At 42.6% G+C, this 25,987-nt stretch overlaps 1 protein-coding gene across 1 annotated transcript; it reads left to right on the forward strand.

The window, feature by feature from the left end:
- Positions 1-913: 913 nt before the first annotated feature.
- On the forward strand, positions 914-23,669 carry LOC135899557 (protein lifeguard 1-like). The gene is made up of 12 exons (XM_065428856.2): positions 914-1,140; positions 1,669-2,079; positions 6,343-6,446; positions 8,534-8,598; positions 8,703-8,756; positions 8,924-8,974; positions 9,048-9,087; positions 10,198-10,235; positions 11,621-11,708; positions 13,981-14,070; positions 15,222-15,269; positions 21,742-23,669. The coding sequence occupies exons 2-12, from the start codon at positions 1,674-1,676 to the stop codon at positions 21,883-21,885; spliced, it is 1,128 nt and encodes a 375-aa protein (XP_065284928.1). The 5' UTR covers positions 914-1,140; positions 1,669-1,673; the 3' UTR covers positions 21,886-23,669.
- The last annotated feature ends 2,318 nt before the right edge of the window (positions 23,670-25,987 follow it).

Here is a 25,987-nt window from a genome sequence, read left to right on the forward strand (position 1 = left end):
CCCAGAAGGCCCTTCATAAATAAAAAACATCTTGCAAGATGGGCTGGTGGGAATCGAACCAGGGTCTCCGGAGTGTGAGACGCTACCACTCAGCCACGAGTTCGTTCCTTCTAAACGGGTCAAAATCACCACTAGTGAATGCGGTGTTGCCTTAGAAACGTGCCGTAGAAAGTTGTACTGTGGTGTATATCGGTAATTATGACCATGTAACTTATAGAAGTCACCGTTTCACGAGTAGTGAAGTACGTTTCCGCTACATTGCTTCTGCGCTCTGCGCACACGCAGAGCCACCTTGCGGCAAACACAGAAGGCCCCCTCCTCGCAATATACGGCGCTGTCCCGACACGCGGCGCGCCACTCGCCCCATGATTGTGTCCGCCTTCATGGCGCGTCGGGGCCCGGCTATCTGTGCCGATCGCGACGTTTGGCTGGCGTAGGGCGTTTGAGTAGGCGGTGCAAACGGGGTGCGATATCGCTATCACGTTCCACTCTTGAAGGCGAAGCTTAAGCGTCCTCCAATTTTTTTTCCTTCCCAACCAAGGATCTCTATCTCTCACGGTCCCTTCATTACGCCCCCTCCCCGCAACTGCTGCGCGTGAACTCACGTAAGAGCCACGAAAATGAGCCAAAAAGGCAATGAATCTATTCATTTTAAAACTGCCTAAGTGTAATAAAAACCGTTCCTTTAACCAATGCATTAACCATGCAGTTCTGGTTTCGCTTCTCTCCATCTTTACAGCGTTAGCTTTGTTGCGAGGGCAAATGCGTCAAATGCCAACAAACCAGTCAACTGTGTCATAGCTGTGTCGCAAAAAGGCCATTGCTTTGTGCCAAAAGGTCCGAGCCGGTTTGAGCATTTATAAATACGGTGCTCTTATTGCTGGCAACACTGTTGATCGACCGCGCGGACCGCGCGCCTCTCGCCACTGCAATCCTCGACGCTGCGGTCGGGCAGGAACTTGCGCGATCGTATGCGTAGTCGTGTTGCTTGTCTGTTGCGGTGTGGGGCTCTCGCTTGCGAAATACTGAAGAGGCCACTGAGCGCGGAAGTTGTCGTTGCCGTTTTCTCTGAACGGGTCTGTTCACGTCCTTACGGTGTTCATTTCATGATTCTGTCGTACCGGCGATCATTTTCGTAGTGTAAGTAGGCTTGCTGGGGCTCCCAACTTTTCCTCTTTCGTACAGGACAACGCTTAACATGTCTATCAGAGTGATTGACAGGCCTTGAACAAATAACCTTGTTATTTATATCGCGTCTTAAGGCATGTTTGCCATTGCACGGGAACGAAAGTACTTGCTATCGAACCGGAGTATCTGACCAGCTTATCCTGGTAGCCGTATGCTAGATTCAAGATAACCTAAAAGTATACGAAATTTAAATTTTGTCCTTATCGAGATCGGGCCTCGAAAGAGTGATCGGCATCTATATGACCTGCCTCACATTAGCATTCTTTACCGCAGCCTACTTCAATGCAAAACGACAGAATTTCAATTTTGAAATAGCGTGTAGTTTCGATGTGGTATCGTGTATAGTTTCGCTATTGGGTGTGCACCGCGCTCATTTCAAAACGTTCTGTTTCTTTGTTAGGACGATTGTAAGCTGCATTTCCACGAACGCGACTTTGGTTGGACGTTACTGTAAATCTGCCTTACCCCACCTTGTTGCAGACACCATGTCAAGCGGCCCGTACCCTTCTCAACAACCGCCACTGTTTCAGCCTACAGTCCAGCTTCCCTATACGCCCATAATTCAACCAGCAAATCCGAGTGCGCCTCCCGGCCTATCGTACCCAATGAATCCTGGATTTATGCCAACGCCCGTGCCGCAACCCGGAATTCAAAATTCTGGATTTGTGCCGACACCCGTGCCGCAACCCGGAATTCACAATTCTGGATTTGTGCCGACGCCCGTGCCGCAACCCGGAATTCAAAATTCTGGATTTATGCCAGCGCCTCCAACGCAACCTGGAACTCAGCAACAGCAACCCTACATTGGATTTGCGCCACACGACCAGTTTCCAGCTGCACCGCCCCCATATCCAGGTCCAGGACGAGCAGGCTTTGGGAAGCCATCATCGGGTATGTTTTAAGTGTATGCACCATATATTCTAAGTGAGGCACCAACTCCAGCGCATCTGTCTTGCATTGTGTCAAGGGAAGCTGAACTGATTGAAGCCACAGTTGAAGACATAGCTGAACGGTTCGTTGCCAGTAGCTTTGTTGTAGTGCACTGACTGTATGCAACCAATGAAAGCTGGAGTGATTACGAAGTACTGACCCGTTCAAAAATAACGTACAGCGCGAAGGACAAGGACTGCGAGAGACCGACATACACAGCGCTCTTACTTCTTACGCAATAAAATATTGTTGGAAGTCAGAGCTGTGTATGTCGTCTCTCGCAGTCCTTGTCCTTTGCGCTGTACGTTATTTGTGATCATGAATTACCAACTAGCCCAAGCAACCACCCTAGTTTACTGACCCGTACCTGCATATACCTGCATATACTGATTGTATATGTGCCACTAGAATGGCAGGTGCGAATTAGCTAAATGCGCAACACAAAAGTGTATATGAAATTACTGTTTTCAGTGCCTAGTCACACCTAATGCATTACACATCTTATGTGGAGCATGTGCAGGGCTGCCTGTAACTAACATATTGTGTACCACAATGTTATGGTGCAGTAGGAGATGTAAGCCGAATGTTGTGAAATATAGATAAGCAATAATTAAGCAAACCGATTTGTCGTAAGTTGGAGAGAACTATTTAGTTTCCCCTGATTAGCACACCATGCTGCAATCTCTATTTTATGAGCTAGTTTGGTTTTGTAACTTGAAGACATTAAGGATGCCACGTTTTCAGCACACTAGACAACATTGTACTGCCAGGGGTCTGTGTTAGACTATAGGTAGGATCCTTCATTTTAATAACTCTTAATTTTAACCTCCCCAAAATCAGGTTAAGCCAGATTCCCCCCCCCCCCCCCAAAAGTTTTGCCCTTTTGTAAAGGGTAAAAGCGCAGACTTGTAATATAAAACCAGTAAAAACTGCTCAACAGTGGTCACTCACTGAATGTTCACTCTAGCAAAAAACTTAAAATGTAATATATTACAATATTATTGTAGCAAGGGCATATAGAGCAAAGCAGTAAAATGAGACAACGACAAGAGGCCTGGCAGGTATAGGACCAACTGAAAAATATATTACAACATCCGAACATCCTTTCTTCCGCAAGATCCTTTCTGCGGCAGAAAGGATGTTCTATATCCGCCGCCAAGGTCTGTGAGTGGTGGTGCTGGCCAGCACTCCCAGGGTTCTACTAGGAAACATAAATACCCAAGAAAGTGGATGGAGAAACGGCGCTGCGGTAGCTCAATTCATTGTACGCAAAATGCGAAGGTTGTGGGATCGTTCCCCACCTGCGGCAAGTTTCATCTAGTTTCATTTCCATTAATTTATCGTTTCTTTATTTCATTTATTAAGCACACGTAATTTTCCCTATGTTGTTCTTGGTGTCAGTGTTTGTTGGCTTCTTATCATATGATCAACAAGGGCTTGTAAGATAACAAAAAGCATCACACCACTTTAGAAGCAAGTCCATGTGCACTGCTATTTTTTATTTAATTTTTATAAAGAAGTGCAGAGAACAAAGTTAACAAGGGATCGCCAATAACATTCCTATTTGTTGTTTTTGATTATGAGGCTTCTTTTTAAATTGGATATAATGCCCGCCAGAGAGAACTTTCAAAAACCTCACTTTGTCATCATAGTTCCTGTCAGTGGTTTCATTCACACAAATAGAATGCTTGCCTCCCAAAGGCGACCACTGCCTGTGTAAATTGTTTGTGAAAGTTACCAGAGAAATCCTGAATTTTAGGTTGCCAGACAACAAAAAACCGATTTCTCGACAGTCTTTCTCTTGAAAATGAACATGCGATTTTTAACTTCTCCCTCCCCTCCCAAATAGGAGGGGAAAAAAAGCTTCAAAGCTAGGGACCCTAATTATTAACAGACACAAAAATTTTATACTGCTGCTAAGAAAATGCAATAGCTACAGCACATTTGTATACATGCACATGGCATTGTAACATCAAAATTACCAATTGCATTGCTTAAGTGTGACCCTTTACTACATATTTAATTCTATATAGACTAAAAAAACACTGCAGAGAGAATTTTCAACAGATCCACACAATATTGGATTTATATTGGATTCCATTGGAATGTTGTTCAAAGAAATTAGCACAGGAAGAAAAAAATCTAAAATAGCAGGCCTTTAATGCACCGGGCAGTTGTTGTGGCCCCACAAATACATGTTTGTAAAGCTGTATTTACATGATAAAGAAAATTACAGTGTGAGCTTGTGGTTGTATATCAGAGTACCATGCGTCACCCATTCCTGCTGCACTCACTTTGTATCTGTGAAACGATTTACATTATGTCTGAAATCCTAATCACCATAGGTATTTCAGACGAGAAATATCAAGGTACTTGTAGTGAAACACATGGCAACAGTAGTCTTCAATCCAGTCACCGTTGCTTATTGAATTTAAATGTGCAGAACAAATGTGTTGCTTGCACTGTTAACTCAATAACCATAAATGAATGTGCAGATCATTCCGACGCTTGTGCGTTTTCTCTCGCATTGAAAAGAGTAGGGGTAAATTTTGTGCTCTTACGCATTGCCCTCTGTTTTTCTCTGCTGTCATGTAAATGCTAGCTGCTGAATTGATTCAATGTACATCATACGTCACGTGACTGACTTGTCCGTGATTGGCATCCGTCGTGTGAATCCAGCTTTACCTGCAGTCCCACGTAACAAGTGTAGCACAGATACATAAAACAAAACTACCATTAGCTGCATAAAATCAAATGGGTTTCAGAAAGCAAGTATACACATGATGTTACGTTTGGTAATCTTTGCTTTATCAATAATAAAAACGGGCTTTTAGTATTTGCACAAGTTGTGCTATCTGCTGGTGTCAGAGCCTGGATTTGTCTCTTATGGTGCCATAGAGTTCGTGTAAGGATCGCAACCCCAATTTGGCAGACCAAAATTAGGAGAAAAACATTTCCCAGCGGATAAGCAATCGGATTCGGCACCCCGATGCCATGCGCGCATCAGTGAATTTTTGTGTGCTGTGTACTTCCATGTACCAATACTGGATAATGAGAGCTGCATGTTGACCGGGGTTTGCAAAAGTCTCTGGCTGCGCTGGCACCATTTTGACCAAAGGGTTTGTTCTAGTGTAATGGCCACACCTCGTCAAAATGGTGAAAAGAAAAAGTGTAGTCCTTGCACGAGTCTATACGGTACATTCAACTGGTCACTTTCAAGCACTCTAAAAGCATGCCTTAAATTCGCCCAGTCGAAAGCTATCCCCGGAAGCTTGTTCGTCTGGTTAATTTAGACCGCTGTGCACCAGCTCTGAGTGTTCAAAGGCACTTTCACCTTCAAGCTGGGAGCATGGCTTAGATAAAACAGAATTCTGGTTGCAAGGCTCTTTCAATACTCAACGTTTTGCACGGGCAGATTTTCTCCAGCTCCAACCTTGATAGGGCTCCCCATTGCTATGAACCGAGTCGGAGTGTGGTAGGAACCAGGCAAATGTTTTGTTTACAATATTTAGTTAATTCTCGATTGTAATACACACAACTTTTCATAGCCAGAAATGGAAGATGCAAGGTCCTCAACTGTAAGGCACACCCCAGTTTTCATATTTCAAAAAAAGGCTAAATGTAAAAACCCTGATTGTTCCTTCACCAAATTTTCATGGAACAAAAGAGAAATAGGAATTTGCCCTCGCTTTAAAAAAGAACATTTATTGCATCCAAGCTACAGTGGACTGGCCATCACTCATCGGCCCCATTATCACTATCAACTGCCCAGACTATGTCATCTTTGGATCCATCCATGGGACTTGAGATCCTACATTTCTTAATACTCTTTACAGACCATGATTGGCAAGATTGGCAAGTAGGGTATGGACACTACTTATAGCACTTTTGAATTTATACTGGATTCCACTACCCATACTGAAGTGAATTTCTCTGAAAAAAGTGTGCATACAGTGTGTATCAATATGAAAAAAATATGCTTAATTTGCATTACAGGCAGGTCAAGGTCTTTGTTTCTTCCAGTGAAATGAAAATACACCACATCATACTTTCTTGAACATAAGGGCTACTCAACTAAGCACACATCAGGAAGTGGTGTCCCAACTTCCATTTCTGCAGTATTCATTGTTTCGATGTAGAGTGTGTGTTGGCCTTTCTAATTTGCAACCTCTGTTCCACATTAGCCCTATTGTACAGATTGTTTCTTTGCACATGTTGTTTCAGGGATGAGTTCACCTGTTGGCACTATGGAAAGGGACACCACACCAACGCTTGAATCCTGGAATGGCTTCTCCAACAAAGAGATCAGGCGTGTCTTTGTTCGAAAAGTAGGTGCTAGAGGTTTCACCTATTCTTTATCGGTTTCAAGCTCGCGTTTAATGTTACTTTTTTTTCCAGTGCAAGGATTAGTATTTAAAAGAAAAGGCTACATGTCTCCCCAATGGTTTCTAAAGCAAAGTTTTTTTTTTACACTACCCTCGAGTTTTCTTTGTTGATGTTCCGTCCAGGATCCCTCAGGTTCTGTTCACTGGTGTGTCATCTTCGGATACTTATGTGGATATGCATTTGTATAAACATTATATGTTCCTGACGCAAGCTCCAGCAAACTAGCCTATTTAGAAATGATTGCCGACTAATGAAGTAGTGCCAGTGATCTCACCTCTGTTGTGGGCAATAAAAAAAAAAACTATAAGCGCACCTAAGCAATTCTTATGATGTGTAAATGCGAGGTCATTACTTGTCGCTGAGTGTGTTGAGTTATTTATTTATTTATTTATTTATTTAGTACCCACAGTGCCCATTCAGGCATTACAGTAGGGGGGGGGGGTACAGATGAAAAACAAGCATCAAAATTGCAGGTTTGCATAAATTTGTGAAAGTCAACAACACATTATTATAGGCCGACAAAAAAAAGAAAGAAAGAAAAGCACACAGCTAAGTTATGTTGTTAAGTTTAGTGTTGCGGCGAAATGTTGCCGAGTTTAGTGCTGCTGCATTATGTTTCTGAACATAGCGTTGCTGCTTATGAGGTTGCAACAATGCAAAAGACAACAAACCGGCCATATTGCAAACTGTCAGCCGAGTTTTATTTGCGGAGTTCTCTTTAAAGTAAGCTTTCATGCACATTGCATTGAGTATTTTGTTCTGATAGCACTACTTTTCAGCACGATGACACCACTTTGCCAAGCAAAGCTTCTCTGAGTGGCACCATGGTGTTGACACTACACATTGGGCTCATAGGCGAACTCCACCTCTCACTCTGGCGGGATGTTGTAGTCATCATCCTATGGGTACTTGAAGCGTGTTGCATCTTATTTGTTGTAGCATGGGCTCCAGCATCTGCGGGTCCCCGACAATGTGAAAGGCTGAGCGAGTGGCCGTAGCTCGCCGTCTTCGCTCCACAGCCACTTGCTGTGCCATTTAATGAATTGCCCTCTAGGCAGAGTCAAACCATGTTCACAGGCTCGAACATATTCATCACTGCTGCCTGTTGCGTTGGTGGCGCAGTGGTTAACATGCTCGGCTACTGAGTGGTAGCAGTGTGGAGGTAGGGTAGAGGATTGAATCCTCACCATGGTCACTTTTTTTTTAGTTAGATGAAGATGACATAATTTATGTGCCATTTTTCTGCCACTGCTTTCTGATGACAACAGGGTCGCACAATGAGCCAAGTAAAGCCCGGAGCCAAGTGATGCCCTCACATTAAAAACAGTATATTGATATACAATAATATGACGGCTGCATGTATGATGCTGGCTTATAGGTACTATCTGTAAAGCACACAGGCCTCTGAATAGAATAGTGCACAATATTAAAGGCTTCTCTGATTTACATAAATTTATAATACCCCAGTGCTGCAGCCAAATGCTTTACCCATCAGGCCACAGATGCATGTATAGAAAGAATAACATTCTTACCAGCTTTCTACATGCAAGGTACCATTTTGAGATGCTTGGTGTATGAGTTCCATGACATAGCAACAATTTACTTATAAAAGGGAGAGCACGTATTCTGCTAGCTAACTATGGAAATAAGGTTTGTGCCTGAAAAAGCAACCCATGCAGCCACACCGTCAATAATTCACAACCACATTTGCTGAACGTCCAGGTCTACAATTTCAGTGGGACAGAACTGACCGCGGTTTGGAGGCCATGTTTATTTAAATAAAGATTTCCTTGTGTATCCAAAGGTTTAGGTACTGCGATCAGTGGTGGCACGGTGCCATGTTTCTGAAAGGTTTACTGCCACGGCTGGGGAGGGTTGTGAGAAGAGTTAGTTGCTGAAATTCATGGTGCATCGCTTATCGTGATGCACTGCTCGTAAAAGTTCTGCTGAAGGCAGTTCCCACAGTGGATGGGATCTTCACAATTTTTTTATGCCTAGTTAAGAAAAAAATCTCTGTGCTTGTTTTCAGGTGTATGCTATCCTCATGGTCCAGCTCACCATCACGTTTGGTGTTGTGGCTTTGTTTGTGTACGAGTAAGTATCAGCATCTGCTCTCTTTGTGTATATCTGCATATCTCAGCATTCAACAGAATTTGTGGAAAATCTCATTCCTTTACTTTTCTCCTTTATCCTTGCAGGCCACATGTTAAATTATTTGTACAGAAGAATATGGAAGCATACATTGCTGCCTAGTAAGTTCTGGGTCTCATGTTTTTCTATGTGAAAGTTCATGTACATGCAACCTCATTTACTTTCCACAAGCTTTGCAAGCATTGATAGCAAGTGTATCAGTGACCAGCTGATAATGCTGCTAGTTTTGGTTTAGGTTCATGTTTTTCTTTGTATCATTTCCTTTCAGTGTTTTGTTTATTGTCCTCTACATAGCACTGGTCTGCTGTGAAAGCCTGAGGTAAGCCTTCTTGTTTGGTACTGCAGTTCAAAACGTTTAGAGGCGTTGTAGTAACAGCTGTATATTTTTTCAGGCGAACTTACCCTACAAACATGATCCTGCTGTTTGTCTTTGTGAGTGCCTTCAGCAATTTAATGTGCTCGTATAATTTGTTTATGCATGCATGCTTGTATCTGTGAGTCGGTGCAGTTATTCTTTAAACAGTGATACCTCCAGGAAATTTTTTAACATGCTCAAATACTCCAGAAGAACACTTTATAAGCATCAAAATTTAGCTGCCAGCCAGAGAAACACCCAAGTTTTTGGAGATCTCATTTGCCAGCGTTTCCTTGGGCATCATGGTTTATCTAACATTCAAAATTGTAAGCGATAGCATTTCTGGCAAACATGGCTATAGGTATGATTGTCTGGATAGCAAATATCTGCTGCAGATCTTCGGTTAGATATCTTCAATCAACTTTATAAAATTTAATTTGCATGTCAATAAATTGAAAATGAGACCACAGCACTGCTCAACTCTTTCCTTACCATGCCATCGAAAATAGTTGAATGGTCACTTTTCGGTCACTTTTCGAAACTGGCCAAACATTTACTCCAGTGCTCTCCTGCAAGAAATAGTGCCCCGCATCCAGTGTATAGATTCAATGCTACAGTTTCATTCTTGGGCTTCGTTCTTAATTTAGGGGCATAGCTGCTTCATTTAGCAACTGATGCTAGCGAGAATTTTTTTCTGAATTCTATTCTAACAATAATGTACTATAACCTGTTACAATGCATCAGATTAATAATTCACATCCTACAGGCTGTACTCAATCTGGAACAACTTTGTCAGGCTAGTTAAGCATATTAATTACTGCCGTTAGAGTGCTTATGTTGTGTACTTCAACATGTGTGTTCTATTTCTTGTGCTTTAATGACTAATAGTCCATATGTAGTAATCTGGAACATTTATTGGTTACATGCATAGATGAACGTATCCAAATTGCGCAAGTATTAGTTGAATTCAGTCTCAGTGCGAAGCCAACGTGCACCTAAACAAAGATACTTGTGCAAGTGCTATTTGTGCTTGCGAAAAAGTACTCAAACACTTTGCTTGGTTTTACTATACATTTGTTTAATTGCTGTAAAGACTTTCCCTTCCTATATTTCGCCACTATTTGTGTAGTTGTAGCCATGTAATCCAATCATGTTAATCATCACTGATGACAATACTTTTCTTGCAGACACTGGTGATGTCCTACCTGGTTGGCGTGATATCGAGGTAAAGACTTGGAAAGCTGTTAATCTGTGTGATTGTACTTAGTAAGAATGACTGCAAATAAGTAGGTGCAGTGTAGAATTTATGAGCTAAGATAATTAGCATCAGAATTGCAGGATATTACAGCACATCCTTTGTTGGGGCTTTCATTATTCTTTGACTGTCAGTGACATTCATATTTGGGAGCTTCACTTTGGTCGTTATTACAGGGGCAAAGTCTGTGTAGTTAGCTAATTCTACAAAGTGTAACTGGCTGCATTGTGCACTGCACCATACAATCATTCTGTTTTTATGCCAACACCCGAGTGACTGCCTGTAACATGGCTCTGAAGTGTTATGCTCATCTCATAGCGGCGCACTGTTCTGACCAGCAAAGTCTTTAAGAGTAGGTCTAAAGCATCAAGTCCTTTTTAGCAAAAGCATGTGCAGCATGTATATGCCATAGCGATCTTTATTTTTGATCTGCTGCATTAGCACTCTGCCTTCATCACTATTTTGTATAGCAGACATATTTCTGACTTGTTTGTGCACGAAGGTGTGTGGTGATGCTGCAGTTCATTTGGCTAGTGGGCTGATTTTGGAAACAGGTCCTTCACCATCTGTGTTGGTATGGACAATAGCGCGGCTTGCAGTCACTGCGGTGGCAAGGAGACTATCGAACACGTACTTTGCCATTATCCTCAATACAGCGCACACCAGCTGCCCCTAGTGACCGCGTTGACATGCCTTGACGACAGGCCACTTTCAGAACAGTCAGTCTTGGAATGCCAACATGAACTGTCATCGCAGCGAAAGTCAGTCAAGGCTTTGTTAACATTTTTATGTGACAGTGGCCTATTAGAAAGACTATAATGACCCCATTCCGTCCCTTTTCATGTTTTTTTTCTCATGCTTTTATTTTTTTCACACTCTTCTTTCCGTCTTTACTTCCCCTTTCCCTTCCGCTAGCGCAAGGTAGCAAACCGGAGGTTTTGACTCTGGTTAACCTCCCTGCCTTTCTCTCATTTGCATCTCCCTCTTTTAGAAACAGGTGGCTGCAGATTTGAAGTGGGCTTAGTGCAAACTGTGTGCTTGCATCTGAGGGAGCGAGAGCGCATACGGTTACTAAGGCAGGTAGAAATAATCTGGTATTAGGCTGGTTTTTCTGGTCTGTGGCAGGTAAAATGCACATTGGCATGAGAGTAACATGACTTTTAATAAAAATAAAATAAGAAAGCACTAGAATCAGTGGCACCTCGTTAGCAGATCTGCATATCTTTCTTTTCTCCCCCCCCCCTACCTTTTTTTATCTTTTTTATGATTATTGCATCACAATCATCGTACTGAAACTGGGAAAGTGCCCTATGCTAGGAAGCTTTGTGTTCATGTTAAAGCTTGTTTCTTTCCAGTTTCCATGATACTGACACTGTCCTCATGGCTGCCGGAATCTGTGCAGCTTGCTGCCTGGCTGTGTCTATCTTCTCCTGCCATACAAAGGCAGGTTGCATTTTCTTTGTCGTGCTAGCCTCTGACAGCTGACCAGAATGTGTTGTGCGGTACTGCAAGTTAAACCATTGCGGTTAAGACAAGTCAGTCAAAGTGACGTTCCCTGAGCCATAAACCCTAAATTTAACCTGGAAAGACTGCATGTTAAAGCAAAACAGAACTATCACAACCAGACTATGAGCCATTTAACGTAATAAATTGTGTATGCAAATAGGGATGGTGTTCTGTAGAAGGGTGCGACATAGGGGTAGTTGGTTCATCTTAGAAGGTATGAGACAGTGCAGAAAACATGGATATAGGCAAGCTGTTGGCCTGTTATTTCAGTGCCATATGGCACTGAGATAGAAAACATGGAATGAGGCAAGCTGTTATCCTGTTATTTCAGTGCCATATGGCACTGAAATAACAGGAGAAAAAAAAAAAACTTTCCAAGTGGCATTCATAGGTGTACGATAGAAGCAACATTAAATCAACGCAAGATACTTCACGACTTGTGGCTAGTTCCACTTTGTAACTGGAACCAGTTGACATATTGCAGTTGCAGACAAGTAGGCAAGTGCCAACTGGAACCATTAAATCAGGCTCAGTTGGGATCATTTGTGACTGGGGCTAATTCCAACTTCAAATGCATTTCATAAACCATTTAGACTGTCGCCATCTTGAGAACCAGTTAAAAATTTTCACTTAGGCTGCATTTAGAAGTTTCATAGGTTATCTGTAGTAAGGGTTTAAGGTTACAAGCTGAAGTTAGCTTTCAGTAGTTAGCTGTTAGGCTAGTTTGCACATGGTATTTAGAACAAGAACTCTGCAAACTCGTGAGACAAGGGAGAGATATGGACATAGTCCCATTAGTTTGTGCCATTTTCATTTTCAGTTTTGTTGTGGAACTTGACACATGGGGGATCCAGCCACAGCACATCATCTGCTATGTACCGTATTGACTCGCATAATGATCGCTCTTCTTTGTAAAAAAAATTGACGCACATTCAGGGGTGTGATCATTACGCGGGTTAAATATCCCACGAAATGAAGCATTTTCTTTGTTTATTCCCCATTTACTGTGGGATGACAACGGGTCAACAAGCAGGCGGCTGCCACTGTCAGTGCAGGACACGAAAACAAAAATGGCAGCCAACGGAGCAAGCTGTACGCGCCGAACGTGATCATTTTTCTTCTCCTGAGTACATTATGCGCATTGAAACAGTTCTTTCCATATCAGTAATGAATAATATTGTTAATATTGGCAAGTTTGCGACAATAATTATAATGTAGCCATGTCCACTCTGAGGGGACAGAAACAGAGATGGGCGCGCTTAGCTGCCAATGACATAGAAGCACATGGCGGGCATGCTGCGGAAACTGTGGCATTTGTCTTCACTGCTATCCTAATACGGCACATTTCTGCTAAGGGTGGGCGAATGTCATAGCTGCGTTACAAGCATCGGCGTCTAAATAGGGTACACTTCTAACGTATCAGTGTAAATGTGGCCACTATCGTTGCTGCTCACGATTTGTTGCGTGCCCACAAGTGCAGACGAGAAGAACCGAAAGGCGCCCTTTATGTTGTTGTTGTTGACCAAAACCATTATAAAGCCTACAAATAATAAAGCCGAGGCAAGTTTGGTTGTAGTTTTCCTTTTATTTTTTTTCATGGAAGTGCGGAAAGTGACGAAAGGAATGAAATGTGGCATCTACTTAAGTATGTTGGGTGCGTGCAGACCGCTTGGTATGTCTTCAAGAGTCGTTTGCATAGCATTTGACAGATGGTAAGCGCGATCATTGATAGCTAGACTTGGCACACGATGCGTCGCTGCAACAAGTTCAGGGTGTGACCATTACACAGGAAAGAAAAAAATTTATCTTGACAACAAAATTCAGGTCTGCGATCGTTATGTGAGTAAATATGGTACATGTCCTGGCCTATCCTCACTGCGAAAAATCTGCCCTGATGGGCTACAGAGCTCAGTTGTCACGCTAAACTACTGGATCCTTCTAAGAGGGACCCCTGAACACCGCAAAGCTATGTTCAACAGCTTGCTGCTCTATCTATTAAGGAGTGAAACTATTCACCTATCTAGGCACCTTGCCGGAAGAAACACTGGGTTTGCGTTTTAATATATATATAGATTTCTTTTTCAATTAATAGGCGTTTATCACTCTCTGTTTTCGCACTTTTAGTTCTTGTAAAAATGGCAGCATTTCTCTTGTGCTGCCACAGCTGATACTGTCATTTATTATTTTGTTTTGCTCTCTCCCCTATTAGTTTGACTTCACCAGCTGTGCTGGCTTCCTCTTCATTGCTGTTTGGGCTCTGTTTCTCTTTGGCATCCTCACAATCTTCACCTACAACAGGGTAGGTCACAGTGTGCATGCATTACACGTTCTGTCTGTTGTGCTTGTGAAATAAATTTTGCTATATTGCAGCCACGGGAAACATTGAAAAAGGCAAAGCTGGTGTGTCATCCATTTGATAAGCTTGCCCCGTCCAGTAGTTTTTTTTTTTTTTTAAGCGGGTTTTACGTGCCAAAACCACTTTCTGATTATGAGGCACGCCGTAGTGGGGGACTCTAGAAATTTCGGCCATCTGGGGTTCTTTAATGTGCACAGGTGTTTTCGCATTTTGCCCCCATCAAAACATGGCAGCCGTGGCCGGGATTCGATCCCGCGACTTCGTGCTCAGCAGCCCAACACCATAACCCCCCCCCTACAATGGTAAAAGATAGCTTGTGAGCAGAGACAGCTGCAAATGAAAGCTAAGTTTGCGCCTCCCAATTGCCCTCCTGGTCAAACAACCACAATGATGTCATTGCTGCAACAATGCACATATGACAGATGTTGAGTGGCTTCCTTTCTTTTATAAGGGCCTGTAAAAAACATTTCAGATTGATTATTCTTTTACTTTCATGTGCAGTGTAAACCAAATTTAAGTAGTCAGCTAGCTACTAGCTTGAACAAGAGTTTTTGCTAAAGTTCGTGGCATAAATTTTTTTTTCTGATTTTGTAGTGGGCCAACCCTTTCGTACAACTAAATATGACCAATTCACTGTTGGAAGTGTAATCCAGTTAAATATGTGTTGTATATGTGTACATAGGCATCAGCAATATAAAGTGGGCAGGAGCAGGCTCACGACATTCACGTCTAGAAACTGAACACCTTGATTTAAGTATGCACATACTTCCTCGTCCAACATGAAAGGGAACACCTCATCTGTGTTCAAACCACAATTTCTGCAAATGTGCACGTCGAAACCCCACTCACTGCTGTTTGTTATGTTGTTCACCTGTTGAAGAATCCTGCTTATGAAACTTTTCCTCTTTGCAAGGCACTGAAAATTATTGGTTTTTGAACACTAATCCAGTGCTCCCTTTCATATCGGATGACCCTGAACACACCACCCATTTATCTCTTTGAATGAAAGTTTTCTAAGGGAAGACATTAAGTGCACTTAAAAAAAATTAGAATGGAACAGTAAAGGTACATAAGATGTTCTTGTTCTCTTCCAGATTATGAACACAGTATATTCTGTTCTTGGGGCTGTCCTCTTTATGGCTGTGAGTACTATTCTGAACATGTGCATCACATTTCAGCAATGAAGGAGGCATGTTGTAAAAGCCCTAGCAATGTGCCAGGCCTGTTCAGAAGAGCTCGCCTCGAACAAATGCTGTCATCTCCAGAAGCGAACATTTCTCTTCTGTGCGGCAACACCTCATATTTCAAATTTTTTAACCCCTTAACTGTCATAACAGATATAGGAAAACTTTTAAAAGTGCGGAATTTTTGTTTTGAGCTGCATATTTTGCGCGGTTTTTTTTTTCTTCTAAAAGATGAATGGTTATTGTATTTGGACTGTAATAAAGTGCTAACTTGAGCCGATTGGCATGTGTCTGAAAAAAACGAGCAACAGAGGAAACAGCAGGATGTGCAGACTGGTTCGTCTGTCTCCACGTCCCATTCTTTGCGCTGTTACGTTTCTTTCAGACATTATGAATGGTCTTATTAAAAATTATAGCAAATGTCATTGTGTATTATTTATTTGTCAAAATTACAAGAAACTTCATATATGCGCATGCACAAAAATTGCGGAAAGTTCATGACAAGTTAACTTATCATTGGCGCTTGCTGTGATGATGAGTTACCTCGTCATTTGCAGTTAAGGGGTTAACAAAATGTTTCTCATTTATCATTCTTCTTCTCGTAAATTATTTCACTCGGGAGCACTTCCATGTCAAATAGCTAAGGAGCATTTGGCAATTTCTGCATTCAATCTTACAAGCTCAGATTAACTGAGATGTTATTGCTAACCAAGTGGTTTTGCTTTAGGTTTCTATTTGAGAAAATTTAGCAGCACCTGGATTTGCATTTGCCACCTGTGATACCAAGACAAGTAGAATTATTCTCTATAGACCGTTTTTACAGTCCCGTGGGCGCCGGCACGTCTAATCACGTGGTGAAGCGTCCATTGTTTGCCTCAGCTGCCTCCGTTGCCTTCATGTTTGCAATGAATGTGCCTGACCACAGTGCGGCTCAACAAACCTCTCTTTCCGTGGATATCGTAGACGGTGACTGAATGGATGACACTCTTTGGCCACAGCTTCAAAGGACATATAAGCGCTTTCGGAACTCGTTACACTTTGTCCATATGGTACACGCAGGGTATATGGTGCTAGTGGGGCTACAAATGTCTTCCAAGCTGCCCATACTTTCTACTTATAAATTAAATCGGGTTCAGTGTGTTTCTCATTGTTCTTTATTTGGCAAAGACTTTGAGGCAGCGGCTTGTCATGCTTGACTCGGTACAGTAAAACCTCGTTAAACCGTACCCGCTTAAACAGTAGTTTCATTTTAAAGGTTCCCGACTCAGCAGCCATTGAACGTAATGTGTTTTGTATCCGCATAAACCGTACCAGCTTATTGTGTACGTATCGGTTTACACATAGTGTGTCCACTTTCCGTTGCGCAAATACAGCGGTGCGTCGTCTCCACCGGGTCGCCCAGCAGAACAACATGCCTCAGAGATCGGAACCATGGATCAGAACAACGGCCTCCAAGTTCGCTGTGCATTTGCGTATGAAGCCACATCAACATCATTTCGGCGCCGTGCCAGAGAGCTTTGTGGTGTCATGCAAAAGAGGACTCGCGTCATGTCGAAGCTTGGATAAAAAAGGATGCCGGGTGCTTAGTAATGAAGAAAAATTAGACATTGTTTGTGCTGTCAAACCTGACATGAAGAAGTCGGCGCTGGCATGCAACAGGGATCTACTGTTTGCTACGGTGTGTTGCATTTGGAATGCGAAGAAGTTGCTCGGCAGCGCTGCTGCGACCGCGAAGAGAGGTCAGCTATGAGGTTCGACTTTTCGCCATCATTGCCTCTGTTGTTGCCGAAGTGTCACCTAACGACAGTGAGACGGAAAGCGACATCACGGGCAATTCAGGCCCAACAGTGGCAGAAGCTGTTTATTACGTCAGCCTAACGAATGCAATTGTCGTGACGAGAACAGCATCCTGCAATGAAAAAGGCACCCCGCGACATCTGCAGCGCTACCATGCGCACCCGTGCACGAAGAATATGCAACGTCAACGAGGAATCTGCCATGCAAGTGTTTGCAGAGAAGAGGGGGCTGATTGAAAAGCTGGCTCGCAGCTTCAGTAAGTTTGAGGCTGCGGTCATTGCTGCTAGGCCGCCGCTGCTAGGCCGCTGTGGCATCAAATGAAAATAACACTTTTGTCACACGAAGTGAATAAATACTGCATGCTTTTTTGTGCCCTTTCATTGCACTCTCTCCGAGTTCTGTTTTTGACAGGTAAGTGGGTGATGACATACTATTTTGATTAAGCAGTACTACCGTTTAGCACGTACTTTTTCCTAGCTCCGCCCAACTACAGTTTAACGAGGTTTCACTGTACCATTTCTTGGTGCGGTTGCTATCGTTGCTTATTTTCTGCTCAATTGCTTGGCAGGTGTGCTGAGTTGTGATAGATGTTTTCTTGCTGCGCACAAGGCTTAGAACGTAGATCTTCTGTACTTTGCAGTAGCTTGTCGCAAAGTCGTATTACAGTGAAACCTCGTTAAACCGTAGTCGGCCGGAGCTCGTAAAAAGTACGTACTAAAGGGTAGTACTGTTTAACCGAAATGGCATGTGATCGCTCACTTACCTGTCCAAAACGGAACTCGGAGAGAGTGCGATGAAAGGGGAAAAAACATGCAGTATTTATTCACTTTGCGCGACATAAGTGTTATTTTCATTTGATGCCGCGGCGGCCTAGCACGGCGACAGCAGCCTCAAACTTACTCAAGCTGCGTGCCAGCTTCTCAGCCAGCCCCCCTCCTCTCGGCAAACACTCGCACGGCAGATTCCTCGTTGGCGTTACCTATTCTCCGTGCACGTGCGCACTAGTGCTGCATAAGTCCCGGGGCGCCTTTTTTTATTGCCGGGTGCCGGAGTTCGGAAAACTTTTCGTTTGGAATAGTTACGTTATCGCGCCCCTGTTCTCGTTCCGACGATTGCATTCACGAGGCTGACGTAACGCGCAGCTTCTGCCACTGTCGGGCCTGAATCGCCCGTGCTGTCGCTTTCCGTGTCGTTTTCATCAGTGTCGCTAGTCGACACTTCAGCAACAACAGAGGCAACGATGGCGAAAAGTCGAACCTCGTAGCCGACATCTCTTCGCGGTCGCAGCAGCACTGCCGAGCAACTTCGCATTGCCACACTCTGTAGTCAACAGCAGATCCATGTCGCGGGCCAGCGCCGACTTCGTGTCACGTTCGATAGCACGGACGATGTCTAGCACCCGGCACCTTTTTTATCCGAGCTTCGGCATGACGGGAGTCCTCGCTTGCACGACCCTACAACGCCATTGACAACGCTCTCTGGCACGGCGTCGAAATGATGTTGATGTTGATGCGGCTTCACGTGCAAATGCACAGGGTGCTTGGAGGCCGTTGTACCGATCTCTGAGGCTTGTTGTTTTGCCGGACCGCCCGGTGGAGACGACGCACCGCCGTATTTGCGCGACGAAAAGTGGAAACGCTACGTTTTAACCGATGCGTACGTAATAAGCTGGTACGGTTTATGCGGATATAAAATACATTATGTTCAATGGCCGCTGAGTCGGGGAATTGACTTTACTACTTTTAAACCGAAGCTACTGTTTAAGCAAGTACGGTTTAACGAGGTTTTACTGTATTATTAGTCACTCGCTTGTTCTGTGGATCGTCACGAAGCGTTCAGGTTGAGCATTCGCATGTTCTGTTAGTGTAGTCGCCATCATCCATGCTTTGGCGCTTTGATTCAAGAGTATGCCCCCATACACTTATTCTCAATACATTGGCGATAGAAGCAGCATAATTTTGCACGCGACTTGGGGTGGATGTGTGCAGCTAATTATGCAATAAACTTACCGTGCCAGGAAGTGGCGTTACTCCCTTTGTCACTGTTTAACGAGTGGTACACACTCTTGCCGGCATGCCAGGGTTGACGTCCTTTCTTGGAAAGTTAGCGATACAACGCTGACAGATGAGAGATTTTTTTTTTATATCCTTAAGTAAAGCTGTACATCGCGAGGAAGAGAAAGGAGATGGGCGTGCATTCCTAAGCCAAGACCAGGAAATTAAAATAGTTCGTTACATCGCGAATTTCATTAAACTGAGGTTTGCTATATCTAGGTTTGACTGTATCAAGGCCCGTTCAGCAGCGCAAGTGGTTTGTGACATTTGTATACAAAAAAGGTCAGTTTTGCATGAAAGGCAAAGCATTTATGGCGATAGCAAATTATTAGACAGCTGTAATCAGTAAGGTTAACAGTTTTGTCAGCTGTATAAAGTGCTGTGAACATTCGCTTACTAACTAAATTAACAAGCACGGTGTGTCATGCGTGCACAGGCAAACACGAACACATTTCACTTGGTGACCGCAGACACTCGCTGTCAAAACTCTGGCGTGGCGAAGAGTGGCGGCGGCAGCATGCAAATTCCTCTTTGTGCTGCCCCACGCTTCAACGTTAACTTTTGTGCAATCAGTATGGTCCTGAAAAAAAATGAATTGGTCAATTCCTGCTTTTCCCAATGTCAGATAACTGTCCAAGACATGCAAAGTTTTTGAATAAGCTTCAGGTAGCCATATTTTAAATTCTGAATTATAAGTCGAACTATTTCACAATCCCTTTCGAGTTTAATACTATCCAGTATCTACTGTTGAACCAAAAATTTTTTAATTCAATTCTGCGGTTTTATGTTCCAAAACTACAATATGATTATGAGTCGCAGCATAGATTACAGATTAATTTTGACCACACGGGGTTCTTTAACGTGCACCTAAACCTAAGTAGAGATGCACAACTAAAAGGCAGTCTTAACTGAAAATATTTAATTGGGTTGTTTTTGTCCATTTCAGATTGAAACTGGTGAAATTAAATAAAGATTAACTTTGGTATAATGAACATGCATGCACGAAATTATGGGACGTAATAGAGTAAATCTAAAATGTTTACTGCTGATATCAACATGTAGCGAATATATAACAATAACGAATAAAGTACATAAAGGTATTTTCTTGCAAGGTGTAACCTTATCATAGTGAGGTTGGACTGTAGTAAATAACATGCGATTTATTGTGTAATGCTGTTCTGAGGCAATAAGAAAGCTGCATGTGTAATTGTCCTGCCTGTGTTGATTTGTTGTGACAGTGAATTCCTATTAAGCTTCTGGAATGGCTTCTGGAATTCCTAGAATGGCTGCTGTGGCCTTAACACATGTTTTTTATTACTTAAATTATACTGACTAGACTATGCTCACACTTTGTGGTCAGATTGAGCGTAGGAATAATAACGACCTTGTGCACCATTCATTTGTCAGGAGAGAAAAAGGCTTTACGAAACATCGCAATCAGAACTGCAATATTCATATTTCATCTCGCCAACTGTATGCATTGCAGCAAAAGCGAGGGCTCTTGTCAGTCAATAATGAGAGCAGGCTGCATGTTTCGGAGAGGCACGGACAGTTCCCCAATAGACCGATTTCATGACTTGTAGAGCGCAGTGATTTTGTTGGCGCCACAAAGACAGTAGTCCTCACTTTCTCGCTGTGCTTGGGTTCAAGGTAACATTGGGGAGAAATGCTGATTATACGGTGCCATTGCGGATTGTCCAGCGACTCTTAGCTGGGAAGTTGGGGGAACATCTGCTCAACAGTGCTCCTATTGTCATCATCGTCACCATCAGCCTATTTTATGTCCACTGCAGGACGAAGGCCTCTCCCTGCAATCTCAACTTTTTAAAATTTTCACTTCCCAGCCTTCTGATCTCGAGGGGTAAATGGACTTGGCAGGATACAAAAACAACACATTTCTTACTCTAGTCACCTTTCAAACCACTACGAACTGCTGCTACTGAAATGCTTTGCAGCAATGCAGGCATAGTGAAACTTGTCATGAAATCGGGCTATTTGTGCACCACTGGCCCTTCTGTGAGCTTGCATTCTGTCGGCAATGCACAAAAGGTGATCAGCAATGGGCACTGGAAAAGCTCTTCATCCAGTTCTTGTTCCATGTTTGCTGCACTGCACGGAATTGGTGAGAGGGAATACAGTAAAGCTAGCCATTCTTGGCTGTGCTTAAATTTTAAATAGGAAGTTGCACGCAGCATACCGATGTCAATACCTTTTTCTAACAGCCGCATTCTGTACCTATGTGAGGATGCTGCTTTGATGAGTTCTCTACAACTTTACCCATACTTCTCTCTTTTTCCTTTTTTTCTTTTTTTCTAATTACTAAATTTTTCTTAGCTTACTCGCACCACCTTTACTTAGCAAAACACTGGTTTAGGCTAGTTGGTAATCCATACTTATAATGTTACTGTTTTAGAGCAGGCTAAAACAGTAATAGAAACCTTTAATTAGGCCACCTTGCTCTATTCTTGTTACAAGTTTAAGTCTGTCCTTGTTGCTTCCTTTTATCTGTAACCCATACTTCTATAGCAAAGCTTAGAATTATGTTGAATTTGACAATTCACCCTGACGACTGGTTGCAGTTCCTGGCCTTTGATACCCAGATGCTCATGGGTGGTCGCAAGTTGGAACTGAGCCCCGAGGAGCACATCTTTGCTGCACTGCAGCTGTACATGGACATCGTGCAAATCTTTCTGTTCCTACTGAGAATTCTGGGAAGGCGCTAAGCTGCAGGATGTAGCCATGCACATTTGGTGATGACTTCCGTGTTCTTGCAGAGCTATACTTCCCTCTAGTACCCAACCGACCTTGCCGTTATTTGCGTGAGCTATTATTCGGCAGGAGTCAACCTTTCGCAGACATGCATTGCAAAAAGCAATTTTCTTCTCTCTCGGACACCGAAGTGCTGGCACGTGTGGCTAAATCATTCATAAATCAACGATTTGAGGCAATCTGGTTTCAAAGTCGAATTTTGTAATAATGAAGGCTGTTGCTTTTTGCAAGCTTTGATATCGGCACCTGGTGCTGATATCTAAGCCAGCTGACGTCGGAAGGAAAACACCGTTGTCGACTCCAGCCACAGAGCTACTACGAAGTAAAAGTTTCTCTAAGCCATAGGCACCTCAATATAAATGGCCACAAATATGCTCTCGGGTGAGCTGCCACAGGAAGTTTCCATACAGTGCAGCAGAACGAATGTTATGCATCATGTCTGCCTCTGTCCTGTCATTTGTCCACTGAGTTACCCATTGCTAAAGTGGAGTAACAAGTGGGTCTGGCCGTTAGCAAAGTGGTTACATATTGTAGTTAGCAGTAGCCTGCTCATGTAAACTGTGATCATACATGTTTTCTCTAGCTGAATTAGGCCAACTCTTGAGCGCGACTGTTTGGCTTTCACATTCTGCTGCTGCAACTATTATTCTGTTGTTTTGTTTGTGCATTTTGGATTGTATAAGGAAGGGGACATTGGACATCACTGTCACATGCTCTCTTTTGCGCATTTCCAAGTCCTACAGGTAAAATTTGTGATGCTGTTTTGTGTAATGTATTCCTTGGACGAACAAGCCAAGATGCTTTAGCTTATGAGAAACTACTCTGAATATATTTTGCTATTACTTTTTCTCCCTTTAATTTCTTTTCCCTCCATTTATCACGCTAAGTGGCCAAGAAAAGCGAAAATGATACAGCATGCGAGCCGTTGTAGAATGGAAGAAAGGGTGGTTACAAAACACAGTTCAAAAAGTCGTTATGTGTAAGATGCCCATTTAGTGCAGATAGAATGCAAATGGTACGTTGTGGTAGTGGAGTACCATGTTGGGACAGTCATTGAATCCCAACTCTTCAAACACGTGCGAGTGCAGTCTGCACATGACCGAGTCCTGTACTTTTGTAAATATGCTTAACTGTTAAAAAAAATTCATCAAGGTCATCGCACAAGCTTTATGTACCAAATTGAAGCATTCTAGACCAATGGGAAGCCATGGGAGGCCTATGTTTGTCCATACCGAGGTTGTACATTTCTTACCCTAGTCTTCGAAGTGTGGCATGTGCCCCCTTGTGGTGAAATGTACCAATGAGCCACCAGAATTTCATTGAAAGCCAGAAATGGTGCTCGACATTTGGGTTTCTTCCCATTTGAGCAGTTTTGTATGTACTGCAACTTCTACTGTCAGATGTGTTAGTGAATGTTGTCACAATGTTCATCTTCGTTAGAGCTCTGTGGTGTTGTGTAATTTTGGCATTTTTAAAAGATAAATTGTGAGGACCTAAATTGAATTGGTTTAAAGCATTAACGTTAAGGCCAGCATGCGGGCAGGTGGGCATTAACTTCCAAGGTTTTTTTAGTTAAGTAGTTCGTTTGGACAAAGTTTTGTGTATTGGCAGTGATTATGTTTGTGTAACTTTTTTTTGTATTTTAAGTAGTTGGTGTGGACAGAGTGTTGTGTATTGGTAGTGATTATGTTTTTATGTAATTTTTGTGTGTTAACGATAAAATAAACATGAACTGAAGAAGACTGTCCCATGTTTATTTCAAGTAGTTGTGTGGTTAGAAATATCTCTAGTTGCTGTGGGCAAGATCTCTGTGTACTGGAAACAAGCACAAAATTCAGACCACATGCATTGAAAGCCAATGCATTGTTCCTGCCACATAAATTACGCTGTGCGAATATTCAAGTTCCTAAGGACCGCAAATTTCAGCTTGAATTAACTGAACTCGCATTATGTCTGTTCCTTGATGTAACTGGGGCTTTATATCAATCATGCCAGAGTGGAACTTAAGAGACAAACTTTAGCTAAATGTTTGCTCAACATTTCAACTATTAAAAACATTAAGTGAGCTGGCTTTCTTATCCAGCCAGCCAAATGTATGAGGATGCAGTGTTGGCTGGCTCATCCATTATTGCCCACTTAAATTGTGCCAGTTAGTGCCTTGGGCCAAGCTTGCTTCATGTTAGCGGCATAGTTTAAGACCAGAACAGCACCATCTTGCCTCTTTCATTACTATTTTCCCATGGGCATAAGCACAGTCTGGATGCAGATCAGTAGGCAAAACATACACTGAAATTTAAGAACACTGCCCGCAAATTTTCCAGGTAGAAGCTGACTAAAAATATGTAGTGGGTCATTCCACTTTCCATTTAACCTTTCTATTTCAACTGGCACTTTCCTTTCAATAATGCAAGTGGTACGTGTAATAAAACTTAAGAAGGGTGATATGCAAAACACTTCAAACTCTTGGCCAGTGCCGATATTTCCCGTATTTTCTAAAGGCCTTGAAGAGATTTTTAGCCTTCTCTCTAGCTTCTGTGAAAAATATCACTAAGTCAAGAGTATGGTTTCCGACAAAATAGTTTTACAAAGCTTGCTCTGCAAGACCGAAAGGAATGCATTTTACAAAAGCTAGAAGACAAGCAATATTTTTCTGAAATTTTTGTAGGTGTTACTCAAGTATATGAGGTGATCATTTTTTAAGGTTTACGGAATTTTTCAAAATTACCTGTGGCAGATAGCATAATTCTTGTCGTTAAGCTGGATTATTTGAAGAGGCGGGCATTACTTGCATGAGAAATGAAAACACATTATTAACTAATTAAATATTTTCTAATGAACTCTAATTACATTATGGCTCATATTGCAATTTACTAATTGTAGCTGGTAAGCTTGCAAGATGCATCCACTTGATTAAGACATTTATAAGACTGAATATACAAAACACAGGAATAAGTTTTTTTGTTTCATGCAACATTTGAAGCACATAACTACGAAAGGTAGAAATTATCATGTGCACTGTTAATGACGTGCAACAAGCACCGTCATTACAATGAGCCCGTGGCAGTAGCCACAAATGAATTACTGGATTGCAGCATATCACTCACCGAGTAGTACATAAGAATGTTCTAGCTGACATTGGTGCTTTTTGCATGTCGATCACTGTGATGCAGCGTGATCGCTTGTGATCTTGTCTTGCGATGGCTATATTGGGAACACCTTTCACCCTTCCTTACACAATGAGTGAAAGAGGAACTTGGCAGAATGAAGTAAGCAAGTTTTTGCAGAAATGTTCATCGCACCTGAAAGTGGACGACCTGTTCGAAACAAAGAACTCGGAAGCTGTTACTAGGTTTATAGAATCGAATGACGATATTGGCCATGCTTTTTTCATTGACATAGAAGATTTGTTTTATTCTATCCCTCACGCTGCATTGTTTCAGGCTGTTCAGAAATGTATTGAAGTTAACGGCGAAGTGTCTTTTCAGAATTCTGCCGAGTTGACTGTTGATAGGTTTTTAGCGTTGCTTGAGTTTTACCTCAACTCTACCTTCGTGCAGTTTAAAGAAGACTTTTACGTGCAGAAACAAGGTATATGTAGAGGATCTTGCGTTGCTCCTATCTTGTGCAATGTTTACTTATCGGAATTCGACACAGCAGTAAACGTAGGGATCGATCGTGACCAGGTTGTTACCGTGTTTCGTTATGTTGACGAATTTCTTGTACATTTAAAAAAGCAAGCCAGTTCCACGTATGATGACGCTATCGCAGGTGTACTACACATATTTGAGGGCCTTGGCAAAGGTTTGACTTTCACCCATGAACTAACAAAGGATAATAATATTCAGTTTTTAGACAGCGCTATAAGCTTCTGTGACAACCATGTGTGCTGGAAATATAACCCAAGATCCCAAACGAAATTGTTGCCCTATGATTCGGCTCATTCGAAAACGGTAAAGCGGGCAATAGCCACCCAGTGCATCATATCAGCCTTAAGTCCTGCACACACAAAATACAGGAAAGCTCTGAGAGGCAGATTGTAAGGTTGGAAGAAGCAGG

The sequence above is a fragment of the Dermacentor albipictus genome, chromosome 4 (genome assembly GCF_038994185.2).
Source record: "Dermacentor albipictus isolate Rhodes 1998 colony chromosome 4, USDA_Dalb.pri_finalv2, whole genome shotgun sequence".
Lineage (NCBI taxonomy): Eukaryota > Metazoa > Arthropoda > Arachnida > Ixodida > Ixodidae > Dermacentor > Dermacentor albipictus.